At 41.5% G+C, this 14,501-nt stretch overlaps 1 protein-coding gene across 1 annotated transcript in view; it reads right to left on the bottom strand.

Moving 5' to 3' along the window:
- The window catches only part of dnah9l (dynein, axonemal, heavy polypeptide 9 like), a 432,311-nt gene that overhangs the window by 370,805 nt on the left and 47,005 nt on the right, over positions 1-14,501 (bottom strand). Inside the window, exons 12-14 of the mRNA XM_043693603.2 lie at positions 3,827-3,951; positions 3,511-3,706; positions 3,282-3,386 (exon numbers count right to left, since the gene is read on the bottom strand). Of these exons, the coding sequence (XP_043549538.2) occupies positions 3,282-3,386; positions 3,511-3,706; positions 3,827-3,951 (426 nt within the window). The remainder of the gene's footprint in view (positions 1-3,281; positions 3,387-3,510; positions 3,707-3,826; positions 3,952-14,501) is intronic.

Here is a 14,501-nt window from a genome sequence, read left to right as displayed (position 1 = left end):
ACATTACAGCATGAGGTAAATCTTTTCTCTGTTGAAAACGTGTTGCTGGAAAAGCTCAGCAGGTCAGGCAGCATCGAAGGAATAGGAGAATCGACGTCTCGGGCATAAGCCCTTCTTCAGGAATGAGAAAAGTGTGTCCAGCAGGCTAAGATAAAAGGTAGGGAGGAGGGACTTGGGGTATGGGCGTTGGAAATGCGATAGGTGGAAGGAGGTCAAGGTGAGGGTGATAGGCCGGAGTGGGGTGGGGGCGGAGAGGTCAGGAAGAAGATTGCAGGTTAGGAAGGTGGTGCTGAGTTCGAGGGATTTGACTGAGACAAGGTGGGGGGAGGGGAAATGAGGAAACAGGAGAAATTTGAGTTCATCCCTTGTGGTTGGAGGGTTCCTAGGCGGAAGATGAGGTGCTCTTCCTCCAGCCGTCATGTTGCTATGGTCTGGCAATGGAGGAGTCCAAGGACCTGCATGTCCTTGGTGGAGTGGGAGGGGGAGTTGAAGTGTTGAGCCACAGGATGGTTGGGTTGGTTGGTCCGGGTGTCCCAGAGGTGTTCTCTGAAACGTTCCGCAAGTAGGTGACCTGTCTCCCCAATAGAGAAGGCCACATCGGGTGTAGCGGATGGAGTAAATGATGTGTGTGGAGGTGCAGGTGAATTTGTGGCGTATATGGAAGGATCCCTTGGGGCCTTGAAGGGAAGTAAGGGGGGAGGTGTGAGCGCAAGTTTTGCATTTCTTGCGGTTGCAGGGGAAGATGCCGGGAGTGGAGGTTGGGTTGGTGGGGGGTGTGGACCTGACGAGGGAGTCACGGAGGGAGTGGTCTTTTCGGAACGCTGATAGGGGAGGGGAGGGAAATATATCCCTGGTGGTGGGGTCCGTTTGGAGGTGGCGGAAATGACGGCGGATGATATGCTGTATACGGAGGTTGGTAGGGTGGTAGGTGAGGACCAGTGGGGTTCTATCCTGGTGGTGGTTGGACGGGCGGGGCTCAAGGGCGGAGCGTATCATCCGCTGTCATTTCCGCCACCTCCAAATGGACCCCACCTAACCTGCAATCTTCTTCCTGACCACTCCGTCCCCACTCCACTCAGGCCTATCACCCTCACCTTGACCTCCTTCCACCTATCGCATTTCCAACGCCCATCCCCCAAGTCCCTCCTCCCTACCTTTTATCTTAGCCTGCTGGACACACTTTCCTCATTCCTGAAGAAGGGCTTATGCCCGAGACGTCGATTCTCCTGTTCCTTGGATGCTACCTGACCTGCTGCGCTTTTCAGCTCTGATCTCCAGCAACTGCAGTCCTCACTTTCTCCTCGAATCTTTTCTGTGTGGCTGGTTTAAATTAGCAGAGGGGTTTACCCCGTGTTCTAACAATATATACCCTCAAAATATAAATAAAGAGGGCTTCAGAAAGGTATTGCAGTAACTGAGGTGACTTTAGCCTTCATCTAGACGTATCAAACAGACAAAGGAGGTTTTGAAGACAAGCTCAGAGTGTATTCAAGACAGTTTTGTAGAATAATATACTGTCCAACCAACCAGATAATCGGCTATTTTAGATCTGGCAGTGCGAAATTGAATAGGATTAATGAATCAATTCAAAATAAAAGGTGGGGCTGTTCTCCCTAGAGAAGGTTGTGAAGTAAAAACAGAAAATATTGCAAGCACTCAGCACATACAGCAGTACATATGGAAACAGACAGCGATCATGTTTCAGGTCATAACCTTCTTTCAGGAAGGTTCTATTAACAGGTCATAAACTGAAATATTAACTCTTCTCTTTCTCCTACTCCACATGTTCCCAGGTCAACTGTGTGCTTCCAACATGTTCTGTTTTTATTTCAGATTTGCAGCATCGGCAGTATTTTGTTAGTGTACAAGGGTGAGAGAATATCTGACAGATTTAGTCAAAATCATGAGGGGTACAGATGGAACATGTTCTCATTGGTGGAATGGTCAAGACCAATTTAAGGTGATTGGTGAAAAGAAGCACAAGTGATAGGAGAAAAGCTCTTTTATGCAGCAAGTGGTATTTGGAAAACCAAATCCAAGAAGATAGTGGAAGGTATTTCATCATGGTTTTTAAAATGGACTTGGATAAGCACCAAAAGGAAAACAAGTTGCAAGACTTTGCAAAATGCAATGGATTCAGACTAACTATATTGTTGTTTTGAGAGTTAGCGCAAGCTTGTTGGGTCAAATAGGCTCTTTTGAGCTGATGATTCCTAAGATTCTATGGTTCTTTGATTTAGTACAGTTTATGGTTTGTTCAATTTGGGAGAGTTTTAGAATCCAAATTGTTGAAGGAAGTTAGAAATACATGACACAAACATAGATGCCACATTCTCATTACTCTGTTTTTATATTTTTGAGCAAAATAAAAGTACTGAAGTAAGCACATTTAAGTGGATTAAGCACTTAACAGACATTCACCTATGTAAATGAAATTTCAGTGCAGAAATCCTTCCTTCATGACTCCCAATGTCTTATACACATTTCAGTAAATTAAAAAGTTAACATCATGAACTACAATCCCTACCTAGAGGCAGCTTTCAACAAACATCTGATCCCATTCCTTCTGCTTCACTTACCATTTTAGCCAGAACAGCAGTTTTCAATATTTCAGTTGACTGAACAGCAGTTGGAACACAAATATTCCACCCAGCATGCCTCAGTAGAACAACACAACTGATTGAGCACTCCTTACGAAGCTTCAACATTGAAAACCACTGTGGTGCATTAAAACAGCAACACAGCAGAAGAACATAAACAGAAAAATACGAAAGCAGAACAATTCATGTAAATAAATCAATTGGAGGACAAAAGATCTACTAAATTACATGGCTCCATGTACTATGGCAGAAATATATCAGGATTAAGAGGAGTTTGATACATTACTCAACCTTTAATTTTGTGTTATCAATGTCATACCAATTCTTTGGGATGCTCCTAATCATACTGTTTATTATTATCACATATGTGGAACAGGACAAAATACAGGCAAGCCAAGCTAAGAATTGATTAAATAAAAAAAAAAGGTCTTTGTGGAAAAATATTATTACTTTGCTCTGGGAAGATAATTCAGACCATTATTGCATATGGCAGCATCAAGCAGTGCCACAACAGTAGTGTCTTTTCCAACAAAGTTGACTGCAAATTGTGTCAACTACTTTACTCAAATTGTAAACAGGTCAGACATGTTAAAAAATATTAAAACATTTTGACTTTCAACAAAAAACATATTTGTCTTACAAACTGTGTATGTGAACATGTATAATAATTCATATATTTACCATATCAAGAATCGCTCTTTTTGAATACAAATGTAATGCTACATCTGCGATATTAAATCCTTTCAGCAACCCAAGGTACTTGACCTCACGAAGCACAGATGAAAGCTGAGTGAAAATAAGTAAAATGTGATTCAGAAATGGAATCATCTCTCACAGAAGATATAATATCCATATTGTAACCATGGCTACATACAATTTTAGGTTCCAAAACTGGAAAAAAATGTCTTACCTCAGGGTTAAAGTTCACAGAGTATAAACCAGATTCTTCATTCCATTTGAGAAATGGTTGATTCAAGTTTGCCTGACAAACAGCATCTAGACTTTCTATCCACAATGAGTAGATTTGTTGATCATAGTTATCGATTAAAGCTAACATTCTGTCACATTTCTGGAAAACTAGATTTGCTTCCTTTGTATGTAGACTTCTACAAACATACCAAGCATAAAAAACAAGTTATTTTAAAGAACTATAATTATAACTAAAAATAAACTATAATATGAAAAATATTTTGTCTTAAAGTAATAACTTTTAAAGCTATATTTACTGATGATTAATGTGTCTGAATTGATTTCTCTGACTTAATATTCTTTCACGAAGCTCTTGGGACCACTTCAGGTTGCCTGCTATCACTGGCATATTCTTATGCAATACTACATTATTCATCTTCACCTGCAGAAAGATGATGTCAAACAGATATATAATCACCAAAAGCAATTAAAGTGACACAGTCAAACATCTGTTCAAAGCATGTTCTATTAATACAAACATTACCAAAAGAAAATAATAATTAATTTTATTCGCAAATTCAATATGTTTGAATAATCAACATAGTATTTCAATTCTTCAATATTTTCATATATTAAGATCTTACTACTAAGAAATTTTAGCCTTCATGGCTTGAACTTACCTTAGACAAAGTCAGAAATCACACGACACAAGGTCATAGTCCAACAGGTTTATTTCATTCATCTGACAAAGGAACAGTGCGAGAAAAGCTTGCGATTTCAAATAAACCTGTTGGACTGTAACCTAGTGTTGTGTAACTTCTGACTTTGTCCACCCCCATCCAACACTAGCACCTCCACATTATTACTTTGGACAAATGTGAGCACATTGTCAATTGCTACAAATCCAGCACTGGCCATTTTTTGACGTTTGGCATTTTAGGAAACAATTGCTAACAACCAAATTTATGGAGAGACATTAGAAGAGATAAAGGTAAACAAGACGTTCAGCTTGTGAAGAGACCATAGAGAAAACAGAAGCCATTGAATTTTGCACATTCTCAAACCACTGTCTTCATTTGCAGGCAATGCACCAGAGATGCCCATTCTAGCATGGAGCTCCTGAACCACACTTAGCAGCATTGAGCATAATGTTGCAACCCATTGTCTTATGAGACAGAAATCTTCCATGATGACAGTGGCAGTAAATATCAGTTATTGTTTAAAAACAAAGAAGCTTTCTGCAAAGTAAATTTCACAAAGTCCTGAACCTTTTCTTCTGAGAAAGGTGCGTTACACAGCACATTCAGCAAAGCTTCCCCCAAGAGTACATAAGTCTCTATTGAAGGCACATGCAAAGATATGTCAACTTATTTTGTAGTTAACAATGATGCTATATGCTTGCTGTAGATAAGGGTCAGGTTATTATGGATAAACCAAAGTTTGACACCCTTATCTCCATTTTCATCAAGTTATAGGAAGCTACAGCACAGAAAATGGCCCTTCAGACTATTTAGTCCATGTTAGTCATAGACAAACCACCTGACTATTCTAATCCCATTTTTTAACTCTTGGTCTGTATCCATTATATGCTTTGGCATCGCAAGTACTAAGTTTAAATTCTCCTGAAATGTTATGAGGATTTCTGCTTCTACCACCCTTATAGGCAGTGAATTCCAGATTCCCACCATCCTCTGGGTGAAAATGTTTTTCCCCATATCTCCTCCAAACCATTTATTCCATTCATTATATCTATGCACCCTACCCTCTGACCCTGGACATTGACAGGGTAAAAGTCTCTTCCTGCCTACTCAATCTGTACCCCTCACAATTTTATACATCTCAGTCATATGCCCTCTCAAACTCTTTTTCTCCACAGAAAACAAACTCCTTTCAACATCCTGGTAAATCCCCTCTGTATTCCTTCCACTGCTTTCACATTCCGTCCTATAATGTAGATTCCAGAACTTAATGCAATACTCTAGCTATGGCCTAACAAACATGTTATACAGTTCCAGCATAACCTCCCTGCTCTTAAAATCAATGCCTCAGCTAATAAAGGTAGGTATACTAAATATTTTCTTACCACTTTATCCACATGTTCTGACACCTTAAGGAATTGTTGGGCATGCACAACAAGATCCATCTGATCCTTGGTGCATCCCAGGATCCATCACCTATTCCCTTGCCTTGTTCATCCTGCTTAAGTGCATTGTTTCATTCATCATCATTCCAGGTATATTCAGTGCTTTGTATACATGTAATGTCAAAACGTTTACCTAATAATAATGAACTATTTGAAGAAATTGTAGAAAGGCTACACAAGGGCAATGCAGTAAATATACTGAATTGGATTTTGAGATCATTGATGAAGCAGCAGTATTGCTAGTGACCTTGAAGAAAGCTGCTCAATGATCTATGATCTCCCTGGCATGGACTTCCTTTTTTTCCCAACAGAATCTTAAATCTGCTGCCAACTCAAAGGAAAGTTTAGCAGCAGTGATCTCAGCATGCAGCGTAAGGAGCTAGGCACACAATGAAATATTCTTATCAATCGTAATGTTGGTGATCAAGTTTAATGATCAATAAGAAACTGGTCCAAACACAGCGATGTTATCTAAATGGAGGATGGTTAACTGCAGGGAGAAAAAAAAAAATCAGTGGTACTGCATCTGTAAAAAAAATGTGCTTCATTGACATCAGAGTTAACAATGACTCATTAATGGTGCTACAGGCTAACCTCACCCTATATTCTAGGACAATGAGTTTTCCTATCATTGCAGAGGCAGTTTTGAAGGTCAGCACTGGGATGGGTTGGGGGACACAAGATGGAATATTAAGAGGGTAATTAGCTCTGTTATGGAATTGAGCTTACTCCGAATAGTAGACTAGCCAAGGTGAATATTGTTATTCGAGTGTACAGTGCAGATGAAAATTTTCCAATGATGCATTGGATCCTGCTGTGTCAAAAATCCAAAAACTAAGGCTTTTTATCAAGTTTCATAATTTGACATGAGATTGAAGTGCTTTTGCTTCCTGAAGCAGGATGCATACCATTGCAACTATTTCATGGACACTGAAGTCTCCACTAATGGAACTGTTAGCTTGGTGGTTGCTGGTCCTCGTCCATAGTGCCACTGCTACTTCTCCTCATTGGCCAATCAGCAGCAGCCACACAGCAAGGTTATCCAAGAGCAGTGCAGCTCAGGTAGCCCAACATCAGAATCTGATCAGTGTACATATTGAACGTGGTTTCCAGAGACTGCTCCATTCTTCACTGTCAGGAGGTTCTCACCTTCACGAAGTCCTTCAGATTCAAAGGTTTGGAACTATATTTTAAGGCCACTCAGATAGCGATTGTCTGCACTGCAATGTCACTCAGTCAATTATAATACCCCTGACCCCTGGAGAAATCTCACATCAATATAAAACAAGGTTGACTGGCATCCTAACAGAGGTTCTGATCTAGGCAGTCAAGTAAAGAAGGGAATCCTGTTCCCAATGGTGGAAGGTGGAGACTTCCCAGCAGATCTGAGTGGCCTGGACTGAGGTTAGCAAGTAGATCAGTGCCCATTCCTCATAAGTGTATGTGGATTTTGTGCAGGAAAAAGAGAAACAATAACCTGTGCTCTGCAAAGATGTGGCACTGCCTATGAACTGCAAACTGACACTAATAGGAGGCATCACTCAGTGTAACTTTGCCAGTTCACAGGCATGCAACATAGGATAGCCACCTGCAAGTGTCAGGACCACATAGAATGCATGCACTGAAGGATTGACAGTCACTTCATTCTATTATACTTCATATATAGGGGAGAATGAGGGAGCTCTAATCATGCTCATAGTGATCATTCACCAATCACAACTGGTTTCTGTCTGCACGCAAAAGGAGGGTGCAGGCACAAACTAGTGGAGGAGTAACAGATATTTGCATCTTCATCTCTTTTGTGAAGCAAACTACAGAGCTCATAGGACAGGACTAAGAGTATACACGTGCAGATAGATAGGATTTCTCAAGGTAGCTGTAAGTAAGTCTCTTGCTCTAAGATATGCAGATAGCGCAACACGTTTATTTACATAACAGACTATGTATTTGGAAGTTAATTGTTTTTCTTCTCTACTATAGGTACTAGTAGGAGATAGTGAGGACTGCAGGTGCTGGAGATCAGAGTCGAGACTGTGATGCAGGAAAAGCACAGCAGGCCAGGCAGCATCTGAGGAGCAGGAGAATCAATGTTTCGATCAAGAGCCCTTGATCAGGAATATAGGTACTAGTGGTTCACAGAAGCAGTAGATTAATGGGAGGTTGGCTCTGGAACCTCAAAGAAAACATCGGCACAACTGCACCGTACACTAGAATAGCAATATTCACCTTGGCGAGTCCACTATCCAGAGTAGGCTCAGAGATTACAATCTAGTGAGCAAATCACTGACACAGGTCCACAGTCATTATAGGAAGTGACATTCAACATGTCTACGCTTGGGTAATGGCTGGAGATCAGGCACCAATTACATCTCATACTGAGAATGTGCCTCTGCATTTGGCCATAAGTAACATGTTGAATATGCAGAGACACGTAGGGACACACCAAGCAAAGGTGCCAGATGCTTCTTGAGTAAAAGATGGGGAGAACTGTGTCTCTATACTGCTTTGGTGGTGAGTTTCCCCATGCTTTTACAGCTAAAAAAATGGAAGTTTTCCACCTCTTCAGGCTAAAACATAAAATTTCCACCTTCTGTGGCCTAATAAACAATTCCTCTTCACATTAATGGTTTCACCAAACGAGCTTCTCAGCCTGCAGGATTCAAAGATGAATCCTGTTGTCATAGTGACCTTCCCTTGATGATACATGCTGTTGCAGTGCTGTGAATAAATCTCACTACTTTACAGTTTTAATAAATATTCCCATACACTTTAGCAGCTTTGTTATCTGTGATTTTAATAAATTCCTCCTGCCTCCACTACAGTTTCAATTATGCATTGCCCATTCTTACTGTGGCCTCAACGGTCTTTTTTAGTTCCTGAGAACATAGAACATAGAAAAGTACAGCACAGAACAGGCCCTTTGTCCCACGATGTTGTGCTGAGATTTAATCCTAATGTCAAATATAGTAACTTAACCTACACACCCCTCAACTCACTGCTATCCATGTGCATGTCCAGCAGTCACTTAAATATCCCCAATGACTCTGCTTCCACCACCACAGCTGGCAACGCGTTCCATGCATTCACAACTCTCTGCGCAAAGAACCTACCTCTGACATCTCCTTTATACCTTCCTCCTAATATCTTCAAACTATGACTTCTCGTACTAGTCAATCCTGCCCTGGGGAAAAGTCTTTGGCTATTGATTCTATCTATTCCTCTTAATATTTTGTTTTCCTCTCTTCAGGTCTCCTCTCTTCCTCCTTCTCTCCAGAGAGAAAAGTCCGAGCTTATTCAACCTTTCTTCATAAGGCAAGCCCTCCAGTCCAGGCAGCATCCTGGTAAACCTTCTTTGCACCCTCTTCAAAGCCTCTGTATCTTTCCTATAATAGGGGACCAGAACTGGACACAATATTCCAAGTGTGGTCTCACCAGGGACTTGTAGAGCTGCAGCAAAACCTCACAGCTCTTAAACTCGATCCCCCTGTTAATGAAAGCCAAAACACCATATGCTTTCTTAACAACCCTATCCACTTGGGAGGCAACTTTGAGGGATCTGTGTACTTGCACACTCAGATCCCTCTGTTCCTCCACACTGCCAAGAATCCTGTCTTTAATCCTATATTCAGCATCCCAAGTTTGACCTTCCAAAATGCATCACTTTGCATTTATCCAGGTTGAACTCCATTTGCCATTTCTCAGCCCAGCTCTGCATCTTGTCTATGTCACGTTGCAGCCTGCAGTTGCCCTCTATACTATCGACGACACCTCCAACCTTAGTGTCATCTGCAAATTTACTAAACCACCCCTCAACCTCCTCATCCAAGTCATTTCTAAAAACTACAAAGAGCAGAGGCCCAAGAACAAAGCCCTGTGGGACCCCACTCAACACTGACCTCAAGGCAGAATACTTCCCATCTACAACCACTATTTGCCTTCTGTCAGCCAGCCAATTCTGAATCCAGATAGCCAAATCTCCCTGTATCCCATACTTCCTGACTTTAATGAATGAGTCTACCATGGGGAACCTTATCAAATGCCTTGCTGAAGTCCACATGCACCACATCCACTGCTCAACCGTCATCGACCTGTCTTGTCACCTCCTCAAAGAACTCGATAAGATTTGTGAGGCATGACCTTCCTCTCACAAAGCCATGCTGTCTTTAATCACACTATGCTTTTCCAAATAGTCATAAATCCTATCCCTCAGAGTTCTTTCCAAAACTTTGCTGACCACAGACGTAAGACTGACTGGTCTGTAATTGCCAGGGATTTCCCTATTACCCTTCTTGAAAAGAGGAACGACATTCACCTACTTCCAATCATCCAGTACGACTCCTGTGGAGAGTGAGTTGGAAAATATTCTTGCCAGCAGCTTAGCAACCTCCTTTCTCACTTCCTGGAGCAGCCTAGGATAAATCTGGTCTGGCCCTGGAGACTTATCAATCTTAATGTTTACCAAAATGTCCAGCACATCAACTTCACCAACCTTGATCTGGTCAAGACTGTATCCCAGCTTCTGTAAGTTTTCATTTACAAGTTCCCTTTCCTTGGTGAAAACCGAAGCAAAAAGCTCATTTTGGGCCTTCCCCATCTGCTCAGACACCACGCACAAGTTCCCTACGCTATCCCTGATCGGCCCTACCTTCTCCCTGATCATTCTCTTATTCCTCACGTATGAGTAAAATGCCTTTGGGTTCTCCCTAATCCTTCTTGCCAAGCCTTTTTTGTGCCCCCTCCTGGGTCTCCTCAGTCCAATTCTGAGCTCCTTTCTAGCTAGCCTGTAATCCTCTAAAGCTGTGCTAGATCCTTGCTTCCTCCACCTTACGTAAGCTGTCTTCTTCCTTTTGACGAGAAGTTCCTCTGTTCTCGTCATCCCAGGTTCCTTAATCTTACCCTTTCTTACCTGTCTCAGAGGAACAAATTTGTGCATCACTCACAATAACTGCTCCCTAAAAAGTCTCCACATGTCTGAAGTGCCCTTTCTGTGGAACAATTGCTCCCAGTCTGTACTTCCCAACTCCTGTCTGATAGCGTCATAATTTCCTATTCCACAATTAAGTATCTTCCCTCGGTAACTGCTCTTTTCACTCTCCAAGGCTATGCTAAATGTGAGGCAGTTGTGATCACTTTCACCAAAGTGCTCTCCCACCACAAGATCTGACACCTGTCCTGGCTCATTGCAGAGCACCAAATCCAAAATGGCCTCTCCCCTCGTTGGTCTGTCTACATACTGAGTGAGAAAATCCTCCTGAACACACCGAACAAAAACGGCCCCATCCAAACCATCTGCACTTAGGAGGTTCCAGTCAATATTAGGAAAGTTGAAATCACCCATAACAACAACCCTGCTACTTTTGCATTTTTCCAGAATCTGCTCGCCTATGAGATCTTCAATCTCTCTACTTCTATTAGGTGGTCTGTAGAAAACCTCCAATGTAGTGGCTATTCCCTTGCTGTTCCTAACTTCCACCCATACTGACTCAGTAGACAAACCTTCCTCAACAACCTTTGTTTCTGTAGCTGTGATGCACTCTCTGATTAGCAATGCTACACCCCCTCCTCTTTTTCCACCCTGCCTGTTCTTTCTAAACATTCTAAACCCTGGAACATCAAGCAATCATTCCTGCCCCTGGGAGACCCATGTCTCTGTTATGGCCACAACATCATAGTCCCAAGTTCTGATCCATGCTCGAAGTTTGTCACGCTTATTTCGGACACTCCTTGCATTAAAGCAGACGCACTTTAACCGATCCCTTTGTTTCATCGCGTGAGAAACCTTTCTGATAGATTCAATATATCCTGTCACTATCCTATCTGCAACTGGCCCCCTCTCAGACATATGACTCTGATTCCCACCCCCCTAAACTAGTTTAAACCCTCCAGAATCACACGAGCAAATCTCCCATCCAGGACATTTGTGCCCCTCCAGTTTCAGTGCAACCTGTCCTTTATGTACAGGTCCCACCTTCCCGAGAAGGTATCCCAATGGTCTAGGGATTCTTCCATTTGAATCCAAATCTGACTAGGCTTCCCAATTACCCCGTTAGAATTCTAGTGTTGCAATATTCCTGGTTGCACGACTTCATTTTCAAATAACCTCTGTGGTTCTTGATCTCCTTTACTATAGCCACGCTATGTCTGTGACCCTCAACTGGACCTATAAACACTGCACTGACCCTGAAGTTTTCTCAGCCTGCAAATGTGCTATATTTTTCAAAACCTTCCCTCCAGGAATTTCAAATGATGGCCACTTTCTCTAGCCTGAGCATAAGCTTGAGACCACTCCTACATTTAATAAGCAGCTGATGTAATCTGTAGCTGCTAACTGTGAACAGTGTTTCAGCTCTTTGCTACCTGTAGCTCATATCGCTGTAGCTTCTCTTACCAGGTCTGTAAGACAAATCTAAGGGTACATATGAATTGACAGATTATTTTCAATAAGAGAGATGAATTAAAAGTGGAACAAGATGTTGATGGGCAGAATATAATTACTATTAAAGAGACTTGACTGCATAATAACCAAGGATAGGAATTAAATATCCAAGTTTATTCAATATTTGAAGAAATGGCAAAAGTTAAAAGGAGGTTGCACAGCATAATTAGTAATAGATGAAATCACTACAATAGTGAGAAGAGATATTTGCTCAGAAAATTGAGATATAGAATCAGTATGTAAGGAGCTAAGAGTAATAGAGTCATAGAGATGTGGAAAACTTTAGTGGGAGTTTTCTACAGGCCTCCGGGTAGTCAAGGATGGCAGTAAACAGAAAGTTAGAGAGGCACATAACAAGTAAAAGCATGACTGACTTTAACCTACATATAGATAGGGCAAATACATTAACAATAAGACAGTGGCTGTTGAATGTGAACAATGGAGTGTGTGCAAGTTTTATTTTAAAATCAGTAGACGAAGCAACCAACTCGTGAACACCATTGTGGGTTTGGTATTGAGCAATAAGAAAAGATGAATAATCTTACTGTGCAGGGTCCTTGAAGGATGAACGACCATAATATGATAGAGCTCTTCATTGGAATGGAAAGCTTTTCAGCATTCATTCATGAGATTTGGGCACTGCTGGCTCGGTCAGCATTTATTGCCCTTGAGAAGGTTGTGGTAAGTTACCTTTATGAATCATGTGAGATCACACCTGAAGTATTTTATGCAGTTTGATCTCCTTACTTCAGAAATAATGCACTCGGCATGGACAGAGAACAGAGAAGGATGTACCACACTTATTCTTGGGATGGTACGTTTGTAATACAAGGAGAGACTGGGCTGTTATTCACTGGAGTTTAGAAGAATGAAAGGGGATCTCATTGAAACAAAATTCTAACTGGGCTAGACAGACTGAATACAGGGTTATTGATTCCCTAGCTGTGTGGTCTAGAACAAGGAGGCCATGGTCTCAGGACACAGGGTAGGCCATTTCAAACTGAGATGTTGCTGGGAATGGAGGGTTTGAGTTTTAAAAATAGGCTGTATAGGCTGTGACCTTTTTCACTGGAGCTTGAGGGTTGACATTTTAGAGGTTTATAAAATCACAAAGGGCATAGGCAAGGGTTTTTTTCCCTAGGGTGAGGGAGTTTAAAACCAGAGGCAGCATTTTTAAGGTGAGAGGAGAAAGTTTTAAGTACAAGGGGGGCACTTTTTTTTTAACAAAAGAGTTTGGTTCATATGGAGAATTAACTGCCAGAAGTAATGGCTGGTACAGGTACAATTACAACTTTTAATAGGCATTTGGATAAGTCCATGAATAGGAAAGTTTTGGAGAGATGTAGGCCAAACACAGGCAATTAGGACTAGTTTAGTTTGGGAATGTGGTTGGCGTGGATTGGTCAGACCAAAGGATCTGTTTCCTATGAGATAAAGAGGTGGTGAACCTGTGGAATTCTCTATCACAGAAGGCTGAGGAGATGAAGTCACTGAAGATACTTAAGAAATAAATAGACGGATTTCTAGAGGCTAAAGGTGTATGGGGAGAGAGTGGGACAATAGCTGAGAGATGGAGTATCAGCCAAGACAAAACTGAAAGAAAGAGCAGGCATGACAGACCAAATAGCTGACCTATTGCTGGTATTTTATAAATTTCTAAGAAACACAACCGTTGATTCCACTTTGATGAATCTTGGCACGAGTTACTATTCTGTAGGTTTCTGGACTTGTTAGCTTTCAGCTGTTGATTGTCTCCATGAATTGCTCTCTGAAAACAGTGTATAGGAAATTCTTCTGAATCTTTCAGTAGAATTCACACTGCTGTCTACCCTTTTGTATGGCACAACTAGAACAATTTCCAATCTGCACCACTTCTCACAATGTTGTGAGATGAAGTAATGTGTACTACTGGCACCATGTTGTAAGGTCAATCATCACCACAGCTCATTATGGTGTAAGATACACAGGGTAGATTTGCTATCACTATCCTCTTTCCCAATAGGGATCTACAGGGCCTGCTGCATTAGAGGAAACTGTCTAGCAAACTAATGAGTGACTATCATCTTATTCTATGACAGTAACTACCTACAAGTTACACTGTTATGACAGACATCACTCAGAAACTGAGGGAAACCTTGATGTTAGGTCTAATTCATTCAACATCCAAAGTTGCACTTCTGCTCAAGTCCACGTAACATCATCACACTAGCCCTTTCAGATCCTTACACCTTTATACAACAGAAGAAACACATTTCTTGATTGGGAGAAATGAATTGCAAATGAACACTTAATTCCAGTGAGTTATATTTTTACATGAAGATTGATTTCCTGTTATCTGCAGGGAGGAGAAAGCGAGGACTGCAGATGCTGGAGATCAGAGTCGAGAGTGTGGTGCTGGAAAAGCAGAGCAGGT

This window comes from Chiloscyllium plagiosum, unplaced genomic scaffold, assembly GCF_037043375.1.
Source record: "Chiloscyllium plagiosum isolate Xiang-an unplaced genomic scaffold, Cpla_swu_hap1 HiC_scaffold_7, whole genome shotgun sequence".
NCBI lineage: Eukaryota > Metazoa > Chordata > Chondrichthyes > Orectolobiformes > Hemiscylliidae > Chiloscyllium > Chiloscyllium plagiosum.
This window is presented reverse-complemented; position numbering and strand designations above follow the sequence as displayed.